Below are 23,164 nucleotides of genomic sequence, written 5' to 3' on the forward strand. Positions count from 1 at the left end.
TTGTTGTCACTGAGAGGAGAATATCTATTTCATTTTTAAGTGCAAATGGAAGACAGACCTCTCTTTTTTTTTTCTTTTTTCTTTTTTTCTGGAATAGTGAGTTTTCATTTTCCCTCCATAGTCCATGTTGCCTAATCATATCAAACTAAAAGAATTCTTGAAACACAAGTAACCCATAGAATCAGGGACAAGATGGTTTTAGAACAAAAAGGGTGTGAGCTTCTCAAGTCAAAAATGCATAGCATCTAAACTAAATTAGATAAAAGGGGAAAAAAAGTGGGGAACCCATGTTTTGTGGTTTTGGGTGAAAGGAATAATAATAGAATTCTTTAACTCTTGACTGGAGAATACGACCCATGGGAGTTAAACTCACTGGATTCTGAAATGCTATTCCCTTGGAATCCTGGAACTTTTCTTTTCCACAAGGAATTTTATTCCGTGGTCATTTCTCACTTTTATTTCAACCAAATGACCCATGTGTGGTCAACATGTATCAGCCAATGGATATCTCACACAGTTCATGCCTAATAATTTGGCTTGTCGATCCCTGTAATCAATGGACCCCCCCCCCCCCACATCCTTCTGTGTTTGAGTACTCTCCTCAAGAAACTGTGGTACTGTTCTCTCTCAGAATTCTGAAGGATTGAGACTTAGAGAGGTAGTTACTTATAGTTTACTAGTGGGGTTTGGACAACATTAGTAAAAAAAGGCTAAGTACTTTGGTTGTACTATTGCAGGAAAGATTTTGAGTCCTAGAGGGCCATGAAATGGAAGTCATGTCTTCATGTCTATTTCCAGAGGTGGGGCCCGTAGCCCCCTAAACAAACAGGCAAAGTGATCCTCCTTATATAAGGTGAACCTCAACACAATGGTAAGATTGCTCCTGTGTGACCTGACCTGATGGTTACAAATTCAAATTGAAAAACCTTTTCACGAAGCAAGATCAAAGCTGTGTATATCTATCCTCCCTAGATCCCACCATCCCACAGTGGTGGGAGCCTTGCACACTCCCAACCATGTAGGTCCCATGTGGATGATACACATTGGCATAGTGTGCAAATTCCCCTTCATTAGCATTGTGGGGCTTAAAAAAAAAAAAAAAAAAAAAAAAAAAAAAAAAAAAAAAAAAAAAAAAAAAAGAAGAAGAAGAAGAAGAAGAAGAAGAAGAAGACTAGTCCACAGTTCTTCCAACTAAGACAGTCTTGCCCTCAATCGATCACAGGATCTTGTGGAAGATGATCACATGGGAACAATGGAATGTGAGAGTTTGCGAGTTACCAAATCAATCCTCTTTGGTGCAATTTACTCACCTTTATTCTTTAAAATTGAATAGGGTCCCCGATGCGATGATTCTCCCAAACTGAATAAACTTCGAAAATATCAGAATCAATTGATCTTCCATAGAACAACAATTGATGCAGATGTGAGAAGTGAACTCCACTTTCATGTTTTCCTTTCTCTCAAATCTTTCATTTGACCTCATGCTTGAGAACTTCTCAATTGAATGACAATACATGCACAAGTGTTTGTTGAATCAATCCTTTCTCCATTGAAGACTCCTTGGCCTCTCTCAACTCTCCAAGGGACGCTTCCATTGTAGATTTTTCACGACATATAATCTTTCTCATGAAATAACAGATTCACATTTCAATAGATGTCGTCATTTGATATGTTTTTTGGGGCATTAGTCGTTGATTGTGGTGGGCGGAAGATTTGATCTCTATTCCTTCTATATGCATTTATTCTCCATAGTGTACTGATAATACTAACCAAAATCTATCTTCTCCTTCCAAATCTGCCATGTAACATGTCGGATGGGGATCCCAATTTTGTGGAAAGATTGATTCCTAAGTTCCCTACTCACATTTTAAGTCCAAGAGAGTTTGCCAAATGACAAAATAGAGTTTTGAAAGTATGACTACTAGAAAGTGCACAGTAATGATAACATGGAATGCATGTCAATACATGATAGAATATATGGTTGTATTAAGTCTAAAACTTGACAAGTGGCCTATCCAGACTATCCACTGTATAGCAATTGATACCGTGCACTAAAACCCTGATCAACTATATGGATCCTTTTCCCCTAGTCCACTCTGCTCAGAGTCATTTGTCATTAGTCTTTAGTCTTAAGCCATGCATGTCTTTCTTCAATACTTCTAGTCATTTTAGTCAGCCCCTAGCTCTTTAGCTTCTTCAATTTGAATCAAATTATCCCTCTACATTAGAACAAAACAAGGACAGTTTTCCCAAGGCCATGGTGAAGGGACAGTTTTCCCAAGGCCATGGTGAAGGGAAATGGGTGCTCTAAATGAACATATAAGGTGGTATCATGAGGTTTTTTTGAGAAACGTACTAAAACCCTATAGTGGTTTGTGAACCCTAGGATAGAGTGAAGAAAAACTTAGTCCAAACAACAATGAAATCTATGCACACCTTTCATGTAAAATTGTAAACATGCATGGACTAACCAACGTAAAGCCTCATTCCAACAGTATTAGCACTTACGTAAAGATATGCATGTTAAACCAACAAGGAAATATGTAAACAGAGAAGAACCTAGTTGAGACATTCTTGGTTCTCAAAACTATTATCCATTAGAAACGTGTGAATAACTACATGAGAATCAAGAAAGGGCAAACTCAAGTGGTCCTCCCAACGGCCATGACCTGCCCACTTGTTCGACCAAATCAAGTATGGAAGCAAGTACAATCTTTTCTTTACACTCAGGTCTCTAGTCTTTCAGATTCTTCAGTGTAGGGCAGTCATTCTCAACACCCAAACACTGAAGGGAATGAAAAGATTTGGGCCCCCTCCTCCCTTTCTTTTATAATATATAGGTTGAATAAGTACCAAACTGACAAAAGGAGACAAGAATTGTATTCCTTATTCCATTCCTTGCTTTCAAACAATACCCAAGGAGAGAGCATCTCTGCACAATTTCCTTCTCCCAATTGTATCTAATTCCCCTGTTTCAAGATGCCTAGTTAACAGAATCACCTTCTATACCTTCTCACATATATTGGTTATCTTGTTTTCTTTATCCATCTCCATCCTCTGATAGGCAGACCTGGAATTAAATCCTATGAGGAACTAGGAAACTACCCTAGACTTTGCCATGGGTCTTAAGAATCTACAAGGGGGTCTGGGAAGGTTTTAAGACATTAAAAATGGTAGATTCCCTTGCCCTGGGTCATAAAATTCCTCTTTTCTATTGGGGAATAAGGTTCCCGCTTTCCCCAGAGGGACCAATCCAAATAAATATATATATATATATATAAAGCTTATGGGGATCTATTCTTGCACCTATTGCAAGGCGTGAGTTTGTTCCAGAAAGTTGTAGTGCAGAGGAATTGAAATTGAGAGAGTATTGTCTGAGAATGGAAAGTGGAGTAGTGGGACAAGGGCCCACAGAGTACACAAAGCAGAGAAGGACGTCGTCTCTTTTCGAGTCGCTGTGAAGATTGGATTGGATCGAGTTTTGTGTCAGCTCTGTCCCAGATTCTATGCCTCCCCATCCAAGTTTTGCTTTATAATGACAGCCCCAGGTACCCTACATTTAGTGAGAGCGGGTCAAAGGAGAAGCAGAGGAGGAGGAAGAATTGTAAAGTTTCAAGAGTGAGGGCTCAGGAGTACTGCACTAACAAGCCTCCTCAGAAGTGGATTATCAGATCAAGAAAACAAAAGGGGAAAAAGAGAGGTAAGTATTCATGATAGTACACAAAATTTTAGTTTTCATGTTTCTGAAACTAGAATTCAAGCAGGTGTTATTGAATGACAGGGTATGTATCACCTCCACCATCACCAAGGAAAGAACAGTTCCCCTTCTTCACGGATGTCCATTCCTTCAGAAAGGCATTTGTTCTTGCAAGGAGGAAATGGACCTGGAGATAGAGGACTAGTTCTTTCAACTGATGCTAAGCCTAGACTAAAATGGACACCAGAGCTCCATGAGCGCTTCATAGAAGCAGTCAATCAGCTTGGAGGACCAGACAGTGAGTATATACAGCTCAATCAGACTTAAGGAATATAACAGAAACCATGTACTGCAAGAGATTTAGCAAATTCATGACTTTTGTTTTGCAGAGGCTACACCAAAAACAGTAATGAAGCTCATGGGAATTCCAGGACTTACCTTATACCACCTAAAAAGCCATCTTCAGGTGCATTGCCAAAGCTTGCCAACTGTCATTTCGAAGATCTGATATATTCTACAAAAACTAATCCAACTTTTGGCTTGCAGAAATACAGACTCAGCAAGAATCTTCATGGACAAACTAATATTGGAACCAGCAAGATCAGTAAGAGAATGTCATAAAGTTCCCTTCTACTTCCTTGTACCAGAAGCAATCTAGAAACCACAAAATTAACTTACTGAGAATAGGTTGCATGGCAGCAGTGGCAGGAGAGAGGATATCTGGAGCAACTGGAGCACTCATGAGCAACACAAACCTCAGTTCCCAGACAAGCAAGTGAGAGCATGAAAGAATTTCACTATTTCTATATTTATTTATCCTTTTAAATATGTGTGTGCATGTGTGTGTGTGTGTGTGTGTGTTTCCCTTGCATAGACTTCACTAACATATGATTTCACATCTCAGAGGCATGCAGATAAGTGAAGCAATACAGATGCAAATCGAAGTGCAGAGAAGACTACATGAGCAGCTTGAGGTATACAATCTGAAAATCCTGAGACCTTAAAAATTACTGAAAAACAATACATTTTGGAAGGCTTTTCTGACTCAGCTAAAAATACATGAGGACGATCAAAATATTCAAACTTCTCTGACTCCCCAACTCTGATCATAACTCGATAAAACAAAAACAGAAAAAGAAACAGGAACATTTAAATTATGTCTTTTCTGAACAAGATCCAGCTTCTTCATTTTCATTTTCCTTTTTCTTTTCTTTTTTTTCTTTTTTTTTTTTTGGTGACATTTTTACTAGGAACTAAGTGAATGGTCATCTGTGCCCAAAAAAAAAAAATCCTTATTATACGGTTCTTGGTCAAGAATGTTTATTATAGAACTGCTTTGAAAAAAATCTTGCTCACTTACTTAAACCCTTTTAAGTCCCGAAGGAAGAATCTGTCAATTTTTTTTTCTAATTATTAAATTGCTAATAATATGATCACGAATTAAATTTCACAATCTTCCTACTAAAGATCAGAGTCCATGTGTTCCTGCTCCTTGCATTATAAAGTTGGTCCTGCATTATTTTCTTGTCCACACTCTGAACAGGATGTTGTTCTGGACTGAACCAGGTGCAGCGACACTTACAGCTCCGCATTGAAGCCCAGGGAAAATACCTACAATCGGTGCTGGAGAAAGCCCAGGAGACACTTGGAAGGCAAAACATCGGTCCCGCAGGCCTAGAAGCTGCCAAAGTGCAGCTCTCTGAACTAGCATCCAAAGTATCTACAGAATGCCTGAACTCTGCCCTTTCTGAGTTGAAAGAAATGCAAGGTTTGTGCCCTCAGCAAACACAAACAAACCAGCCTGCAGATTGTTCAATGGACAGTTGCCTCACTTCATGCGAAGGAAGTCAAAAGGACCAAGAGATACACAACATTGGGATGGGCCTGGGACCTTATCACCGTAGTACACCCCTGGGCCCAAAGGAAATCAGAGATGAGTCCATGCCTGATCAGACTGAACCCACATGGGACAGAGACCTAAAAGGGAATAAAATCTTCCCTTCTTCCATGAGAAGAGACACAGAACGGGTCACGTTCCCCATACAAAGGAGCTCCACTGACTTACTTATGAGCATTAGAGTCCAAGGAGAAAAGAGGCAAGATGGCTGCAGCTTTTATGAGGGAACACCTAAAGGAGATGAGGATGAGCACTTCCTCCAACAAACCAACACCAGAAGATCTGCAATTGAACCAGAGAATGAGAAGACATTGAAAGACTTCAGACTGCCTCATCTAACAGCAAAACTGGACCTAAATGCTCATGATGAAAATGATGCATCCTCGAACTGCAAACAGTTTGACTTAAATGGATTCAGCTGGAGCTGAATGGCCATACTGCAAGTTAAATGTGATAGTTAAATCTGAAGATGACCCCTTGTTTTCCTTTTTGTTTTCTATATAAGTAGAGAAAATTTTGAATCTCTAGATGGCAAACCAGTGTTCTCTCTGTTCAGCAATCAAAACTAATCAGGGCAGATTGGAAAAAAACAGGGAAGGGAAGAAAAAGAAGATGATTCCTCATGGTAAGACGCAAACAATTACTACAAGTTAAATAACAATATATGGTAAAAAGGAAAATCAGGCACAACATTGCAAGCACCATCCTGTGAAATGCAGGAGTAAATAACAATAATACTGCAAGAAAAGTATTCACCTCCCGAGATATCATTTAGAACTTTTTTCCAGGGTTAATTCAGAATTTTGTAATACCCAAATTCAGACTGTCCTAGATAACTTTTAGAATGCAGTACTTACATCTTCAATCTGCAAAGTGAATGTCGAATTCCCAAACTTCAGAGTGCCTGATCGACCTACTAGTTTCAATATGCAGTGAATTTGAAAACAAGGAATATATTCTTAGGGAGTAAATCTGATCATTAGGGATTTTTGTGAACAAATTTGGCACCATGGTGAGCAAGCGATGAATGTTGATCAAAAGCTCAAAAAGCCAACTCAACTTGGTTTGAATTAGTTAAGCAATCTAATGACAACGTTGAAGGTCTAAAATCTAGAAAAATAAAGAAATTGAATGGCCACAAAAGTACATAAAAATAGAAATGAAAGAGAAGGCAGGTATTTAACCACAGTTTTGTAATGGCAATGATATCCTCTGGAAACATTGAAAAGCAGAAGGTAACAACGAGGGCTAGGCATCAAATCATGAAGTTGGTGAGAAATTTGCAATTTCAGTTCCTACAGTTACCTAGACAGGCTACGAATTACCATTGGTCATCAGGTTGAGATGAAATTTGAGGCATCCATGTGAATCTAGTTCATGGGTCTTAAGATCTGAATTAAATTTAACATGCCTGACTGAAGTTTTGAATAGGGCATTTTTAAGTGGGATGTCCATTAACGATTTAAATATCAACTGCTTGATATCTGTGTCCCTTTTTCTTTAATCCTGGAGTGGCAGCCAATGAGAATTATGTGAATGTCTTCATTCGCATCAATGTAAAAACAAGAATCATTTCAATAAAAAAGAAACTCGAGCTACTGGGTAAAACATTAAAGTTTTCTCATGTTCGACACGCCCCCCACCAGAAAAAAAAAAAAAAAATCCCAGATGAAATTCAAAGTTAAGAATTAGCTATTCCATCTATGAGTTAACCCATCCCTCAAGTGATTCAAGTGTCTCATCCGCTTCTCTCAAAATTGTAACAAATAGAGTCAACAAGCTTTGAAAGAGAACTTAGAACTTAAAAGTAACCATACAAACAAATACTGCCGTCACATTATGACCATTGTTTGCAGTTATGCTGCTACTTCCTATCACTAATTGCATAAATGTTTGGTTTGGGTTTTGGTGTCACTTACAGGTTTGGGTTTGGGTGTCACTTACGGGTATGGTGTTCAAACTTACACATTCCCAAAACTTGTACAATGACAAAATTAAATGCATAGGGAGCTTTGTGTCATCGTCGAACATCTCATTCTAGGAGAGGGGGATCTTACAATGCTCTAACAGACAAGGTGGCCAAACGTGGTGCAATGAGGCCAGTTATCTATGGACTTCTATTCTGCTCTGATGCCTGTATTTTCGTAATTTCTGTTGCTGTTCCAGTGCAAAGACAGCCATGGCACTGTAAATTCTGTTATTTACTCCCTCTATTATAGAATCGTAGTTATTGATTGTGTGCTAGGTGTAGTTCAGGACTCTTAAGAAAAAAATCTAGAGTCTACCTAGGCCCAATCGGGCAGTCGTGACCATATTAGGAACTCAGTCGTGCAATTTAAGGTTTAGAAAATTGGAAAATAATCACAGAATTCAAAAGACATTCGCAATAGAAACTTAAATATCAAATCTGGGAAGAATCAGAACTAGAATAATAAAGATATGATAAAATCAAACAAGCTGAAACTTGAAGCAAAACAGGGGATAAGCCTGGTGTTAGGATAAAAAAGAAGAGAAAAAATATGAGGATTTAAGGAGAAGAATGATGGATCCCACCTGAAAGGAAAAACTCAGATCTGAATCAAACAGGGAGAGAGGAGACAGAAATCCATAGGCCACCTTGAAGCCCTCTAACAGTCTTACCAGCAATCATTAAAAAAAATTAAAAATTAAAAAAAAAAACAATATCTTGTAAATCAGTAGAATACTATTTACTTCTAAAAGACCAATATGAAGCCAGAACTGCTGGACTCAAAAGTCTACAAGCAGCCTTATAACGTATCCTTCATCAATTCAAACTCTTCAACAGACTAGAATCTAACAACAGTTACTGTGGACCCCATTTAACTACGAAATACACAGACTAACCTTGCTGGACTCGATGGCCTAACTTAGGCCTCCATTTCTTCATCCTGGGCTTCCAACCTTGTGGACCCCATTTAACTACGAAATACACAGACTAACCTTGCTGGACTCAATGGCCTAACTTAGGCCTGCATTTCTTCATCCTGGGCTTCCAACCTTGATATTGTTTATCCAGGCAACTGCAGCTGCATCAGCACTCCACAAACATTGCATTCCTGTACAATATTGATATAAAGTACTTCCGATTGGTTGTCATTACATATGTTACATCCCAATCATTTTCCAAATTTCCACGTATTGCCACATCCAGACTTGGTATTTTAATCAGTAGCTCACTACATAACTCCACAATGAGGCATCCAAAATCTTAATAAAAAAAGAATCCCTCTGGCAATAGATCTAAAAATCGTGTCCAGTTTTACGATATTTACTTACTACTATTCAATTAGGGATAGAATAAATAATCCTCAATAGAGAACATGCAGTAGTAAAGAGATGACATCACCATTACTTTTACAGAATAAGAACCATCCTTAGCCGCTGTAACTATAACAAAGTTAGTCAAACATCTTAAAGCACCAAAGCTAATGTTTTGAACCACCTCAAAATGTGGCTATTCAAAAGAAACATACTGTAACTGCACAAAATGTCTCAACAAACCAAGCAGCACCCAACGTTGGCATAAAATAATATTAGAATAAGTTATTCTGTTATCCATTACTAACAGGAAAACATTAATCCAAAGAAAATGCTAGTAGCCAGCAGACGTTGTACTCATTCACCGTTTGCCCTGTGGACCATGGTTCATCTTTTAGTCCACTTCATCAGCTTTATTGAAACTTGCAAAGCAGATACCGGACATGTCACAACGTAGATATTTTACCATACATTTTACTTAGCTGGGTAAAAGCATGCAATTTTGCATAAGCAAGGAATTGAAAATTTCACTCCAACACTGGGTACAAGCACACAGTTTTGCATAAGCAAGGAACTGAAAATTTCACTACAACGTAGATATTTTACCATACATTTTACTTAGCTGGGTAAAAGCATGCAATTTTGCATAAGCAAGGAATTGAAAATTTCACTCCAACACTGAGTACAAGCACACAGTTTTGCAGAAGCAAGGAACTGAAAATTTCACTACAACAGACTTACAGAAAACCTGATGTCCTAATTCAAAATATTCCAAAGTTCCTTTAAACTTGGACAATTGCACCAACTTTCATCTCACTCATGGGAAGGTCTACCCTTCAAAAGACAACATCACTTGATCAAGCTTTTACAAAAATTAGCTTGAATATATATATATATATATATATATACACATATATATATATATAGGAAGGAGGTTAGGTACGCCGCCGGCTTTCCTAGAGCTAGCGGTTCAACCAATGGGAGGGCTTGGATGGGAGGGGCATAGGGGACTTTTCCAAGGGGATGAGAGAGATAGACACAGATCTGGGTATAACGGCAACATACCCAAACATATACATATATATATGGGAAAAGAATGCTGCCTGGTCGTGTGGCCCTTGCACCCAGACACAGAGGGGCAAAATGACGGCCCCGCCCTTATGAAACAGAAAAAATCCACCCCTTGTTGATGCCCTTGTGCACCCCCTCATTGCCCCCTGCACCATGCGACTAGGTAGCATTCTTTTTCCCATATATATGCACTACTATCAATCTAGGTTATATAAACAAAGCAAGTTAAAGTTTTGCTCATAAAATCATATCAGTAGCCTAGCATTCTATCAAAATCCCATTATTGAATATCAACAAAGTTTATCATAAATGATGGGGAAAAAAAGTAGAAATTGGAAGAAAATGTCAAATTTTCTCCTCAAATGTATATGCTACAGCAGACCAAATCTTTCCTTGTAGTTACAATATGAAAAGGACTTCCAAAAAGGCCTAAATTTTCAAATATTCGAAGTAAGAACAAGAATAAGTACCAAATCAGCTCCTTATCCGACAATCCAAAAAGGCCAGCATTTTCAAATATTCTAAGAACAAGAATAAGTACCAAATCAAGTTCTCATCTGACAAGTAAATTAGGCATGCAATTTAAAGTTTAAACCATAACAACTTAATAAGGCTAACTGAATGTTAGTCTGAACCATCGTATATAATGAAAGAAAAGAAAGATACAAGACTCCCCATCAAATGTGAGATGTCACTTATTTCAAAGTGGGGAACTACTAGCCAAGATCCAACTGGATTCTTCATAGTTTTAGTTTATTATTAATAAAAGAAAGAAAGAAAGAAAGAAATTAAAAGTAACAGTGGAGTGACCCAAATGCCTTTATCTACTTCTTAATTCTACGAAGCTTCTTAGGCCCCCAGACCTCCATTCTACCAGCAGGACATCCACATGGTGCTCGAAAGATGAGTACAGTACGACCATTAAGTGGTGCCATCCGCTTCAATTCAGCTTCTAATTCCTTGTGATCCTGCCCTAACTCAAGTGGTTGAACACCATACGCATCCTCTGGCACTGGCGGCAAGTGCCTCACGCAGTCTTCTGATTCAAGCTGGATATCAAATTCCACTGCCTTGCGAAGACCCTTGCAGAAAGGGTTCCCACACTTCCTAGATCTGTGATGGACAATCTCCCACACTGCGATCATGGTGACAAACGTTACAACTAATCCAGCTGCATATGCCATTGGTGCATTGTTTATAACATCACCAATGAATACCCAAACCATAGGAAGAAGCTCTGAAGCTTCTCGGAATATGAATTTGAAGTAAGGCACTGTCAAAACCCCCAGTGCTCCGAGTACCAGAAGCAATATAATAATGTCAAAGGCAGCAAATGGCGAGTGATCGCAAAAAGGATGGGATAACGGGTTTAAGGAACTGCCATGCTTCTTACTACGAACATGACCTTGATTGCTCCGATGTTCAGATGCGCCCATCGAATTTGCCATATTCCTATGCTGCTCAAAAGCTTTGCAGAACTCAATCAAGCTCCGGCAATCAACCATTGGTAACCTCAGCGAATCTGATGACATCGGGAGGGGTGAAAAACGATAACTTTTTTATTCTCTGAGATCCCGTTCCCGTGCAAATCAATTCCTATAAAAAATCTCACAGCGATTAGCTATGTTTTTGCCTCCAAGCAAATTTAACTCCAAAATAACAAACTCAAACTGTGACGCAGCAAGTGAAACCAACAGAATACGTAAATACGTAAATACAGATTTGTCAAAAGTTGCTATCCACGGCTTCGTAGCTGACTGTAGACAAAACCAGCCCAGTGATTGCAGACCGCAACAAGCATGAGTGAATTTCCTTAAACAAATAACGGATGTTCCCAGGAAAGGGGGAGAAGAGCTGATCTGAACAAGTTTCACGGACAGATCTTAGATCAAAGCTCCGAATCGAAAGTCGACAACTTCAACAACGCAGGTAAAAGAAAAGGATTCAAGAGCACCTGACGTGATCGATCCTCGATATCAGAAAGCCAAAGACACCACCGTGGTGTGGGTAGCCCAATCCGATTCCCAGATCCAGGCTGAAAATTCTTTCCACAATTTAAGTTTATGCCGATCGGGAAAGAAGAGTCCAAGTTCCAACAGGAAGCGGAAGAAAACAGAAGAGAAGGAAAAGATAATCTAAACCGAGTCAAAGGAAGAACGGAACAGTTATCAATAGAAAATAGAAAATTCAAAATTCAATAATCTGATCGCCAAGTTTCCGAAATCGATCTTCTCTGTGATCGATTCCAGGACGTGGATCGCGACTTGCGAGAGAAAAAGAAGACGAGATGGCGTGTATCCTCCACTCAGTTCTTACCGATGGCCACAAGAGATCTCGTATCAGACATGACTACATGAACACACGAAAGAATGAACGACGGATCGAGTGAGAACAGAAAACAATATTTAAAGTCTCTCCCCACCAAGTCTGGTTAGTTCACGCCATCTGATGACGACGGATACCGAGTACCGACCCGCGTTTCCCCATGAAGTCATTTTACTAAATTACCCTTTCGTGTTACTTCGTGACAATAGAACCAAAAATGTGAGTATGAAAATTTTTATACAACTATTCAAACAACAATGATGTATGGATGAAGTGAAGGGATGCTTTCAAAGTGTGATTAATGTATTCTTTTAAAATTCGAAGGAAAAATTTATAGGACAAGTATTCAACCAGCTATGATGTCCCGAGCTGAATATTAGATGGTGAAAGTAAAATTTTGTTCTAACTAACAATGATATATGGAACTTAATGTTGGAAAGTGAAGAAACAACAGACAAACAAACTTAATGCGGCTGAAATGATGATTTTGACATGGATCAGTGATAAAACTAGGAAAAAATAAAATAACAAATAACAAATTAGAGCTAATTTTGGAATAACTCAGGATACATGATAAATTTTGAGCAAAGTTGTTTGAAGTGGCATGGACATGCAATGAAAGCCTTTGAATGCTACAGTACAGAAGAGTGATTCAATTCAGATTAAAGAGCTCAAAGAGCCAAGAGTAGTTCTAAAATTACTCTAGGAGCAGTGTTGAAGAAAGACATGAATAGATTGACTTGTGTGGCTTTAAATCTCACAAATCGACAAAAAAATGACCATGTATTTAACAAGAAAGGGAAGCTGCAGGGGACACCAATGGGGGCATTGGACGGGGCATCATATACCGGAGGGCAGAGGATCATTTCAAAGGGAGGAGAGAAGAAGAGAGATATCCAAGAGCCAGAGGACATAGGAGGGAAAAGGGCCATTACTTTTTGAGCTACAGATAAAAGCTTCCTTCATCAAGATAGAGCAATGTGTACATAAGCTTTGACTCATCAAACTAATCAAAAATTTCATATCCCCATCTGAAACTATCATGTTCTGGAAAGTAACTTCAAAGCTGACATGCCAAAATTCATGGGGAAAGCCAGTATCCTTCCAACAACATCACCATGAGAAATAGTCAGAAGTCTGCTTGTCATGATAATGTATAATTTCCTTAAACTTCATGATAAATTTTGATTTACCATCCAGAAAGATTAAGATGTTGAACTAGTATCCTCTAATGCTTTTCCTAGTTTGTTATTGGTTCCAAAAGGATAATACTACTGCACCACAGGAAAGAGGACCTGGATGATGAAAGAACAGTGCCCACCCCCGGTTTTCCCAAAAACTTCTTTCACAAAGATTTACATTTTACTCTACAAGAGTCCTTGATATTGAAAATTGATGAGCTCCAACACCTATATAACCTCATGACACAGGTCTTCCCAAAAAACAATAGGGTATTTTGGTAAAACTATTAACAATTCCACTAAACTCATATTTACAGGTCAAATTTCGTGGGCCTCTGATGCTTTGAATTTTAAACACTTAGAAGATCCTAGAGAAGAAAAGTTCCAAAACCATCACCCCAGACCTATCCCTACTTAACCTGTCGATCATAATTTGACTTCATCCTCTTCAAGTTTCTTTCAAGCAAGCAACCAACAAAGAGAGCAAGTATAATCCAAAAACTCATTTGAGCACAGTGGAACTGATTTTGACCAAGTCGCAACCCACCCACCCCCACCCCCACCCCCAACCCAAAAAAAGTCATATTAAATAAGTTTACAAATAGATCTACAGTTTCTGACATGTACTATAGAATAACTGTATAAACAGAAAAGGTCTTCCTAACACTAAGAACAGAGACAAGGTATTACAGAGGCAAAAGCAGTGAAAAGTTACTCAATCATTGGCTGGAAATTTAAGTTAAGCACTCTAATATGGATGTTATCTCTTTGAAGCCCATCATTTTTCTCTGTGCAGTTCTATTTTCATGGGAGAGTGTTCCCCAGAATGCCAGTGTGGGATGAATTGTTTGGGCACTGCGGAGAACGGTATCATTCAAAAGGGCCTACATGGTCAGGGTAAGAGAGAAAACAATCAAAAAATCACATGTGAGAGTACAATAGTACACTGGCATTGTGGGAAACTTCTTCCATTATTTTCACTGTGGAAATTTATTTTTAGAAAACTAAGACAGGTTAACAAGTAATATGGAAGAAAATGGAGTCACCTTCTGTCATTTCTTAAACTCAATCTCCGTTCTTGCCAATGCATTGTACTGTGTCAAAAATTCCCACTGATTCTTCTTGAACCGAAAGTTTCTGACCAGGCTCGCCTCCTTATGGTTTCAGATAATAGAAAATTGAATCAAAAGAACAAACATACATGTTAGAACATAATTAAAAAAAGTAAAAGCCTAAAGCAGATCGTCATAAAATTCAGTAAAAACTAAAGAGTAATACAACCATCGATGAAACAAGGACATTTACTAAATGAGCCATTGAAGAGCTACCTAGGAATCATTAATGATAAAATGCAGACTGTAGAAACGGAAAAAATTGAAAAATCTTTAAGGTTTTTTGTAATTATCTAATTTGAGAATCCCTTGAAAAAAATGGTTGAAGCTTAAAAATGACCTTGTATCCATCCTCCCTATGTGCTATAGAATAAGTTATAACAAATTTACAATACACAACAGACCAACAAATCAGCACTTTCTTTGCTAAGGCTTTGAAATGTTCATTGAGAATACTACTTGAATCTCAAAATTTATTGTAGGCTAAATAGAATATTTGTTCTAAATGTTGAATCACACCATTATTAAGATTGAAAAGGCAAAATATGAGCTAGCAATTTTTTACCAAGAAATGGCACAAATGAACACTAATTCAAAAGCGACACATCCGAAATGTTAAAACATGCCAATAAAATCTAAAAGGTAACAACATCAGCAAAGAAGCTGATGCAAAGAACTTGACAAAAGCATTTGCTAGGCACACCAAAGATCTCCAACACTCTTCTAAAAATTTAGCCCTCACGCATGAACAATGATTAAAACAAGCAACCATATCAATGAGTCAATCATTTCAAGCCCTAACAGCAATCTTCCTACTCACATGCCAGAAGAACAGATACTTATCTGGTTTACCTCAACCAACTGTATCATGTGTGATTTCCTGGAGAAGATGTGCAGCAATTAAGGGATCAAAAGTTGAATTAGGCTGGTAGTGCATTCTCGTTTCAGCAGTGGTTACCATGGCAGAACATAAGTTGAGGCTGCAAAAGAAAACCAGTCGATCAGGGAAACATGTCACTCAAGAAGGTTCCAATCATGACTTCATCCAACAGCCAGAAAGAATAAATTGAAGAATGAACACCCTTACCCAGAATAGAACAGTACTTTGTGGCCATCTCTATTGGTCTGTGGCAACTAAAGTTGTGCACATATGAATGAAATGGGATCCTTACAGTCCAATCAATCAAGTTAAAATGATCTTAAACTAACTACCATGGGAGACTGTTCTAGGTGACATGAGTAGATGGTTTTTTCACACATTGAAAAGAATATAAATCTTTGCTGTTACCAACATCAAATAAAGCTTTAAACCTGTCAAAGATATTCGTAAAATAACATTATGGTCGCAATCAAATTTCCTGGGGCTGTAACTTTTATCCCTCGTAAATCTCTTATAATTGTGAGAGAGAGACAGACAGAGGGAATGAATGAACCATACTAGCCAAGGGAAATGCAAGTCATGATGTTAACCCATATGATTGCTATTCTCTCAATTTGATAGCAACTTAGAGAAACCCCAAAACATGTCACCAGTACACATCAACTAGGGTGGCAGAACTTGTTGACCTATCAAAATGATAAACAAAAATTGAGATGTATCTCTCATTTTATTATCAATAACCTGTTATATCCAATCAATCCAGATGCTAGCATCAGTAGGACTGGGTTCCATTTGACCAGGTTGTTTAACCCATGACGACCTTGAACTTTCAGATCATATAAAGTTTACCAATGTACAAAAATTAGAAGGAATAAGAAGCAAAGAACAAATAAATTGCATTGTCTATGGCTTTTCAAATTAACAGCTACTGAGCTACCCAAGTTTAAAGACCATCTAGAAATCTGATTTTGAGGGGAAGCATTAGAAAAGCATTGGTAACTAACTACTTGGAAAACCTTTCTTAGTTAAATGTTTTTGCAAGGAAAAATGTCACCAACATCAGTTGAAAATAATGTCTACCCCGTGCCTGTGTAAATGTGCATGAGAACAATTGGGCATTTCAGAAAGGAAACCCTCGTGTTAGATAGCCTGACTGCTTGAGTTCCGTTAAAAATTGGGCACAGGTTACATTGCAATTGGTTCTCCTGTTCGATCCAGTAGTGTGATCAAATATCATTACCAAATGTTTATTTTTTTCCCTTCTTATTTTCATTGAATTTTGTGTAACAAAACCACCCAATTGATTCATTGGAAAAACAAAACTCTAAGCTTGCATGAACAGATGATTACATTTTTGACATTCCATTCCTCCTATTATACCCCTTCACTAAAAGGGGTATAGAAATAACAGAGATTGCAATCATATACAAGAACAAAGATCAAATCAAAGCGGATACTGGTTTTCTTTCTATAAGCAGTACCAATCATTTCATTTAAATGATCCAATCACTGCCGGCGCTTGATGGACTTATGCGATCCTGCAGTAGCATTGCCTTCCTCCAATCTCCGACCACGAGTCCGAAATGCTACTCCATCCGGGATAGCACTCAGTGGAGAGGAACTACTAGTCTTTTCATTGGCACTGGATCTCCTGTTCTTTTGAAGCCTTGCTGGACTGCTCTCAGGTTCTTCTACTTCTGGATCATCCTCATTGAGAAGCAAAGCTCTTCGTCGTCGAGGAAGAGGAGAGGAGCGGGGAACTGAATTGGTTGTCGGTTCACTGCTCCTGTTCCGGTTCTTCTGTTGAGGACTTGCCATGCTAGTTTCTATAGAAACAGGGGAGTCGTTGCCAGGCACCTTAGACTTCCCTTTAGAATTCCCCTTCCTCGCAGTTACTGTACTAACAACAGCAGCATCAGCAGAAGCAGACTTGTCGAAGTCATCTCTAAGTTTCCTCGCTGAGTTTTTGCGAAGAGGAGTCCTCGCGACCTCTTCTTCCTCCTTTTCTGATTCTTCATCCGCATCATCTTCATTGAGAAGCAGAGCCTGTAGTCGAGGAGAAAGAGAAAACGATGAGGGAGAGACAGAAGTCGAAGTGGGTTTTTTGTTCATACCCGGCTTCTTCTTCCTCTTAAAGGTCCTCTCCTGCTGGGCTCTTAGCTTCTTGATGCTGCCCTCGATCCTGCCCTGAAGCCTGAGGCGCTTGAAGCTGAAACCACCCATGGACCAATGAGCATCGTTGGCCCAGGTGAGAAACGGATCTAGGACAGGCAGCGGCGGGTCCACCCTACTCCCATCGTCGCTCAGCTTCACGTCGGTGTAGATTCGGGGCCTCGGCAGGCTGCTTCCGTAGAACTTCCCCGGACCCAAAGCCACGACCATGGCGACTGGCTTCAGAAAAAGAAAACCTAGAGGTTAATAGCGTAAGAGAGAGACCCTGAGACGAAAGAGATGGCGCTAACTGTTCTCGTGTACGCCACTTTTTATAATGGGAGAGAGAGGTGGGTGTGTCATTGTTGGCAATGTGGTTGATGGACTGGTGCTATGGTGGGAAATCGGGCGCGGGGGGATTTGGCGCCAATAATTTTGGCGGTAAAAACGAAAATGTTGAAAGCCAATCCCGCCATTGCAAAACAAGCAATTCGATCGGCACATGTCAAGAGTGGATAAATTCCCACCCATCGATGGTTAAAGGCTCAAAGCTCTTGCCCTTTTGAATGAAATGCCGAAAGTGCCCAGAGTCTCATCTACCAGCTCTGCCTTTACTTCTTTTCTTTTTTTTTTCTTTTTTTTTTTTTTTTTTTTTTTTTTTTTCTTTTGGTAGAAAGCTCTCACTTTATTTCTAGGATAATTTACAGCACCATCCCATGGATAATGTCAGTATTGTAGAAACATCTCCTCTCTTTCACTAAATTATGCTCAAACCCCCTGTCGTCAATCTTAGTTACAGAATGTCTCAAATGTTGATGTCAGCAGTTTTTTTTTCCTAAGTACCATAATACCCTTCAAAATATTGAAGTATCGGTATTACCCTCACTTACACACACTCCTTAACCCCAAATCTCCTGAAATGCTGACATTAGCACCCCACGGATCTCCATCATAACTTCTCCCAACCGTGCAACCTAAGATGAACAGTCCTTGTCGGCTGACGACACTGTGATAATGGCGAGTTTTCCATCTCCTGGTACTCTTTCTTCATCTCATTTATCGTTTTCTCTTTTGTAACCCTAGATGCGAGTTGGGACCTCTCTTTTTCGTTGAAAATATTCGGCAATGATCGAAACTTTCATTGGAGATTGCTCTGTTTGAATATGCCGAGGTCGTTGACGGTGGTTCTTCGGTTAAGATCACTCGTCCTTTTGGTTTCCAGCGTTGGGCGGGCCTTTCGTTATCTTATTTAAACGCTAACTTAATATACTGCAGGCCATCACTCAGCCGAACAAGATAGAACTCATCATTCTGAAAGCGCTTGTCTGCAAAAGCAATTGCATTTTTTTCCAGTTGGAATCTCTCCGGATCGATGGGTCGATTCAGGTGTAGATACAGTGCTTTATGCCCCTCTATTACATCCACATCATGACCGGTAAGGGATTGGGAGGTGGTACTAAAGAAATAATGATGATGCAAAGACCACTTCCATTACTTATTCCATATTTTAGAAAAATGTTTCATTCAAGCATGTCCTCGACCGCTTTGTTCCGTATCAATAATTATCCCCTTCGGATTTCACCCAAGAAACAATCTTCCCGTCAATCATGGTGGAGCTCAGTGCCAACATGAAAATCTCTCAGACCTATGCCTGAATCAAAATCCGGTTTGAAGGGTTGTTTGTGAGGGTCGAGAGAGCTAATGGGCTAAAGATATACCTAGTGAGGGGATTTACGTTCAAATCCACTGTGCAAATTGGTATTCTATTATTCTGCTAGCTATAAAAGAATTGGATGAGGATGGCCGGGGTTGAAGTTGAACCCAATCGTCGCGGCGATCTACTTTTTTTTTTTTTTTAATTGCAATTGCTGGCTCTGCCACTATAAATGTGGAATTTGAGTTCCACTCAAGAGTTTTACTAAAACAAAATTGAGTTCAAAATCCAATTCATCTCAAAATTAACATGAAGCATGAAACATGGAAGTAACCCTCAATTTTCTTTCATTTGGGTTGGGGTTTTTGTCCGATGATCAGAAAAGAGGGCAACCGCAAAACCACTTCCTCCATCTCAATTGGGTATGATCGCAATATAGGATCTTGAAGAATTGGCTTTGTGTCATCCTTAGCTGGTATGAATGGAGGCTTTTGTGCTCTACTGAAACTCTTGACTTATTCGCTTTCACTCGATTTGATCAAAATTTCTAAAGCTTTCATTGATTCACCACTAAATCAAAACTTCCACTTCATCACCGCGATCTACCTCCTTAAAGAGCAACTATAGTGGTAGCCGCGATGATAGTGATGGTCTTGTAGAAACAACACAAAAAATTCCCATTTCGCAATACCCATAAGAAGAATAACCAAGATGGAATTTAATCTTCTGTAATCATGAAGAGTGGTGTCTGATCATAAAATCCGACACCCTTGTTCTTTTATTTTTGGGACCAAGTCACATTTTGTTAAGGCAAGGTGAGAAGGGAAAGGATGAAGGTTGAGATTTTCCCATGGCAATCCAATTGCTGTTGTTTATGGTGTGCTATACTAGAGGAATTCGCGGCGCCTCTGCCTCTACCGACTCATTGAGTAAATATTCCATTTTAATTTTATATATTCCTATAATTAGTTTTGTTTATTTGTTTTAGTTAAAAGGGTAAAAATATCATTTCAAATTTGTACTTAACGGAGACTACCAACAAGGGGTATGAACATAATTTGGTAAAAGAGAGGGGGTGTTCCTATAATAATGGCATTTTCCAAGGGGTGGCACTGTAAATTACCCTTATTTCTATTCAACAAATTAAAAGCAGCTCTACCTTGATCCAACATGAGTTTCAAACACAAAGAAAATAAATAAGTAAAATCTTTGGGGCTATTTTGATATGTCAAATATTCTTTCATATATCATATTGATCTAAATATATGAAGAGCAATAGCCAAATGACACGTGGAAAACACTATAAAGTTTTTGTAACAAAATCATTTGAAGGCATTTCACCGCAACATTGCTCCACTGCAAATAATTTTTTTCTGAAATTTCCTTGAATTGTTGGTGCTCGTACAAATATGTTATTCACTTAATGGAGAGGTAAAGGAATAGATAAATTTGTCATTGCAATATATGGGGCCAATATATGTGAATGATATTAGCTTTTCAGGACTATTTAATATGGTTGATTATGATATTTGCTACTGAAGATGGAGCTCCTCGAGGAAGGGGATATAGAGCCATAGGATATAGGGGCAATACCAGTAATCTACGATCAATTCATAGATTTGTATTTTGGCCATGACCAATCCAAATGAAAATTGACATTCAAGAGAAGGCTCTAGGTTAAGAAAACCGATTTCCAGCCCCCAAAAAATAAATGTTAGATAAGTCCCATATAGGAAATATGTATTTGAGAAGTACTTTGTTTTCATGAATTTACCAGAAAATGGTTTAAGAAGTCCATACTTTTTTTAGATCATAATGCTTCATTCACGGGGGTAAATAACTTTAGATTTAAGCCTCCCAATTTCTTAGATTAACATATGGTAGACCGATTGACAATTGGAATTAAACTCTTGTCCTCGTTCTCTACAAAAATTTCCTACTCATTGACTCCAATTCCTTACAAGCCGAAGAAGGAAGATGAAAACATGATATATAATATTGAGTCTAAGAGGTAAAGAAGGTTCACGACCTACTTCTTGTATTCATTAGCGACCGAATGGGGTTGGGATAATTTGAAAAAGAAGTCACCACCTAAGATATGGACCTAGGACCCAAGAGAGATGGTCCAATCCCTTGTTAGGGGAAAGGACCGGGTTTGGTTCCATATGGTCTAGTCCATGGGTAAGGGCCACATATATGACTGTGTGGCTTACTTTAGTGTACTATTGCATTATATATTAAACCGGCTACTTTAAGTAATTATACTGATCATACAAATATAATTAAAACGTGCTAACAATAAAAGCTACTTTAACTCTAAACATTCATTTCTAATTAATCAGGTACAATAGTGAAATCACCCTCATGGTGTCATATTGCAAATCGTTGGTGGATTATTTTCTTCCATATGATGCTTGCTCACATAACCCCTTTCCCTATAAACAGTAAGATTTTTGTAACAAACATCCATTTAATGAGTTTGACTAAAGCTGCTTAGTTGAGACTCGAGACCTCAATTCAAATCCAAACACATCTAGACATTCCAATTAGGTAATGTAGAGAAAGGCTTACCCCTTGAGTCACCCCCACTATTTTGTATTCAGGCCTTCGACTTGACTAGTCCTGCGGGCTCATACTGACCCCACAATAGCATGAACCGGGTCATTCCGAGGTTGAATGAGAACCATTCAACTTTAATTGAAAGCAGTGAAGAGCACTAAACACCCCCGTGTGAGTAACTCAAGGTGTGCTTAGTGGGAGTCGAACTTATGACGTTTGATTTTACAGCTCATACCAAGTTCGTTGCTCACCAACTGTGCTACCCCTTGGGTTTAGTATTTATAGAAGTTGACGTTGTGGGGACATATACCAACATACGTGTCTAAATGATTAGTTGGACCAAATGTATGGACGCCCTTGTGACAAGGTATAGAGCAAGCAAATAGCGAAGACTAAAGTCAATTGTTGATCCCTTCTTTTGATTTGAAATGGGTTTAAACTTTTTTTTTGGAATAAACCTTCTCAAGCAACACATTATTTAACCTATGCACGCCATTTTTTTTAAATAAACTCAACACGAGCCATATTTCAGCCATTCTATATTGATGTTGCCTGAGACCGATATGAAGTTTGATACCTATTACCTTGGCCAAAGATGATAAGAACAAAGAGAAAAGATGGGAAGGGGTCAAGTCTTTTTTATTAATATCTTCACTTTAAATAAAAATATTTGAATTGACATGAACGGTTAGGATCTTTCTTAGCAGGTGTGCTCCACATCGATCACAAGGACTTGTGTGCGATAGCCACCACGATCGAAAGATAAGAATTCCAGCTCGCTAAGCTATACAAACCACATTAGACTTTAAATTTAACGGAAAAAAAGTCTAGGCAAATAAGGAAAATGAACACATTAATTAATAAAGGTGAACACTACATACGGTTAACAACAAAAACAATTCAACTTAGTTGAGAGGTATTTGATGCGGTTATGCGTCTGGTGTGGTCCTGCACTTCGGCATTGATATGGGTTTGAGCCCGTAAATATGAAACAGGTCATCAGAATTGTCCAAAATGGAATATTTCTTGCATGAGTTGTATCTTTTAATCCGAGTGTCTATTTTGACGCGCAATATATCGTTAAAAAGCTTACTTTGAGTTATGTCCAATGATGTGGAATATGAGCATGGTTTGGGTTGGCATCTAGGCCAAAGTGGTTTTGCAAGCACAAGAGCTTAGTTATCACCACAAGGGAAAACAATGCCACATGTTGCTTTGTCTTGGCACCAAAGGGTAGTGTTAGGGTTTCTAATAGAAATGTGAAATTTTCTCGCGTGTCGGGGTGACCTAAGGGAATCTATAAATATGTGTGGGTACAAGGTAAAATCCTCACAGAGAGAGAGAGAGAGAGAGAGAGA

General features: G+C 38.7%; 3 protein-coding genes across 6 annotated transcripts; 1 reads left to right on the forward strand and 2 right to left on the reverse strand.

Annotated features, from left to right (window-relative positions):
* The first annotated feature begins 3,446 nt into the window (after positions 1 to 3,446).
* On the forward strand, positions 3,447 to 6,115 carry LOC122061353 (myb-related protein 2). Of its 3 annotated transcripts, none has more exons than XM_042624589.1 (7): positions 3,447 to 3,700; positions 3,782 to 3,995; positions 4,087 to 4,163; positions 4,244 to 4,301; positions 4,385 to 4,472; positions 4,602 to 4,671; positions 5,264 to 6,115. In XM_042624589.1, exons 2-7 carry the CDS (start codon positions 3,785 to 3,787, stop codon positions 6,020 to 6,022), a joined length of 1,263 nt encoding a protein of 420 aa, XP_042480523.1. In that variant the 5' UTR covers positions 3,447 to 3,700; positions 3,782 to 3,784; the 3' UTR covers positions 6,023 to 6,115. The 3 variants fall into 3 exon arrangements, with proteins under 3 accessions (XP_042480523.1, XP_042480525.1, XP_042480524.1); XM_042624591.1 differs by having other exon boundaries at positions 3,450 to 3,700; positions 4,400 to 4,472; XM_042624590.1 differs by having other exon boundaries at positions 3,451 to 3,700; positions 4,397 to 4,472.
* Positions 6,116 to 10,548: 4,433 nt separating this feature from the next.
* Positions 10,549 to 14,604, reverse strand: LOC122060545 (uncharacterized protein At5g19025-like). Of its 2 annotated transcripts, none has more exons than XM_042623676.1 (2): positions 14,497 to 14,604; positions 10,549 to 11,540 (listed from the first exon to the last, which is right to left on the reverse strand). In XM_042623676.1, exon 2 carries the CDS (start codon positions 11,474 to 11,476, stop codon positions 10,769 to 10,771), a length of 708 nt encoding a protein of 235 aa, XP_042479610.1. In that variant the 5' UTR covers positions 11,477 to 11,540; positions 14,497 to 14,604; the 3' UTR covers positions 10,549 to 10,768. The 2 variants fall into 2 exon arrangements, with proteins under 2 accessions (XP_042479610.1, XP_042479609.1); XM_042623675.1 differs by lacking the exon at positions 14,497 to 14,604 and adding an exon at positions 11,899 to 12,351 and having other exon boundaries at positions 10,549 to 11,803.
* A 2,074-nt stretch (positions 14,605 to 16,678) lies between these two features.
* LOC122060995 lies at positions 16,679 to 17,914 on the reverse strand. Its single transcript, XM_042624136.1, has one exon. The coding sequence runs from the start codon at positions 17,822 to 17,824 to the stop codon at positions 16,949 to 16,951; it is 876 nt and encodes a 291-aa protein (XP_042480070.1). The 5' UTR covers positions 17,825 to 17,914; the 3' UTR covers positions 16,679 to 16,948.
* Positions 17,915 to 23,164: the final 5,250 nt, after the last annotated feature.

The sequence above is a fragment of the Macadamia integrifolia genome, chromosome 14 (assembly GCF_013358625.1).
Source record: "Macadamia integrifolia cultivar HAES 741 chromosome 14, SCU_Mint_v3, whole genome shotgun sequence".
NCBI classification, from domain to species: domain Eukaryota; kingdom Viridiplantae; phylum Streptophyta; class Magnoliopsida; order Proteales; family Proteaceae; genus Macadamia; species Macadamia integrifolia.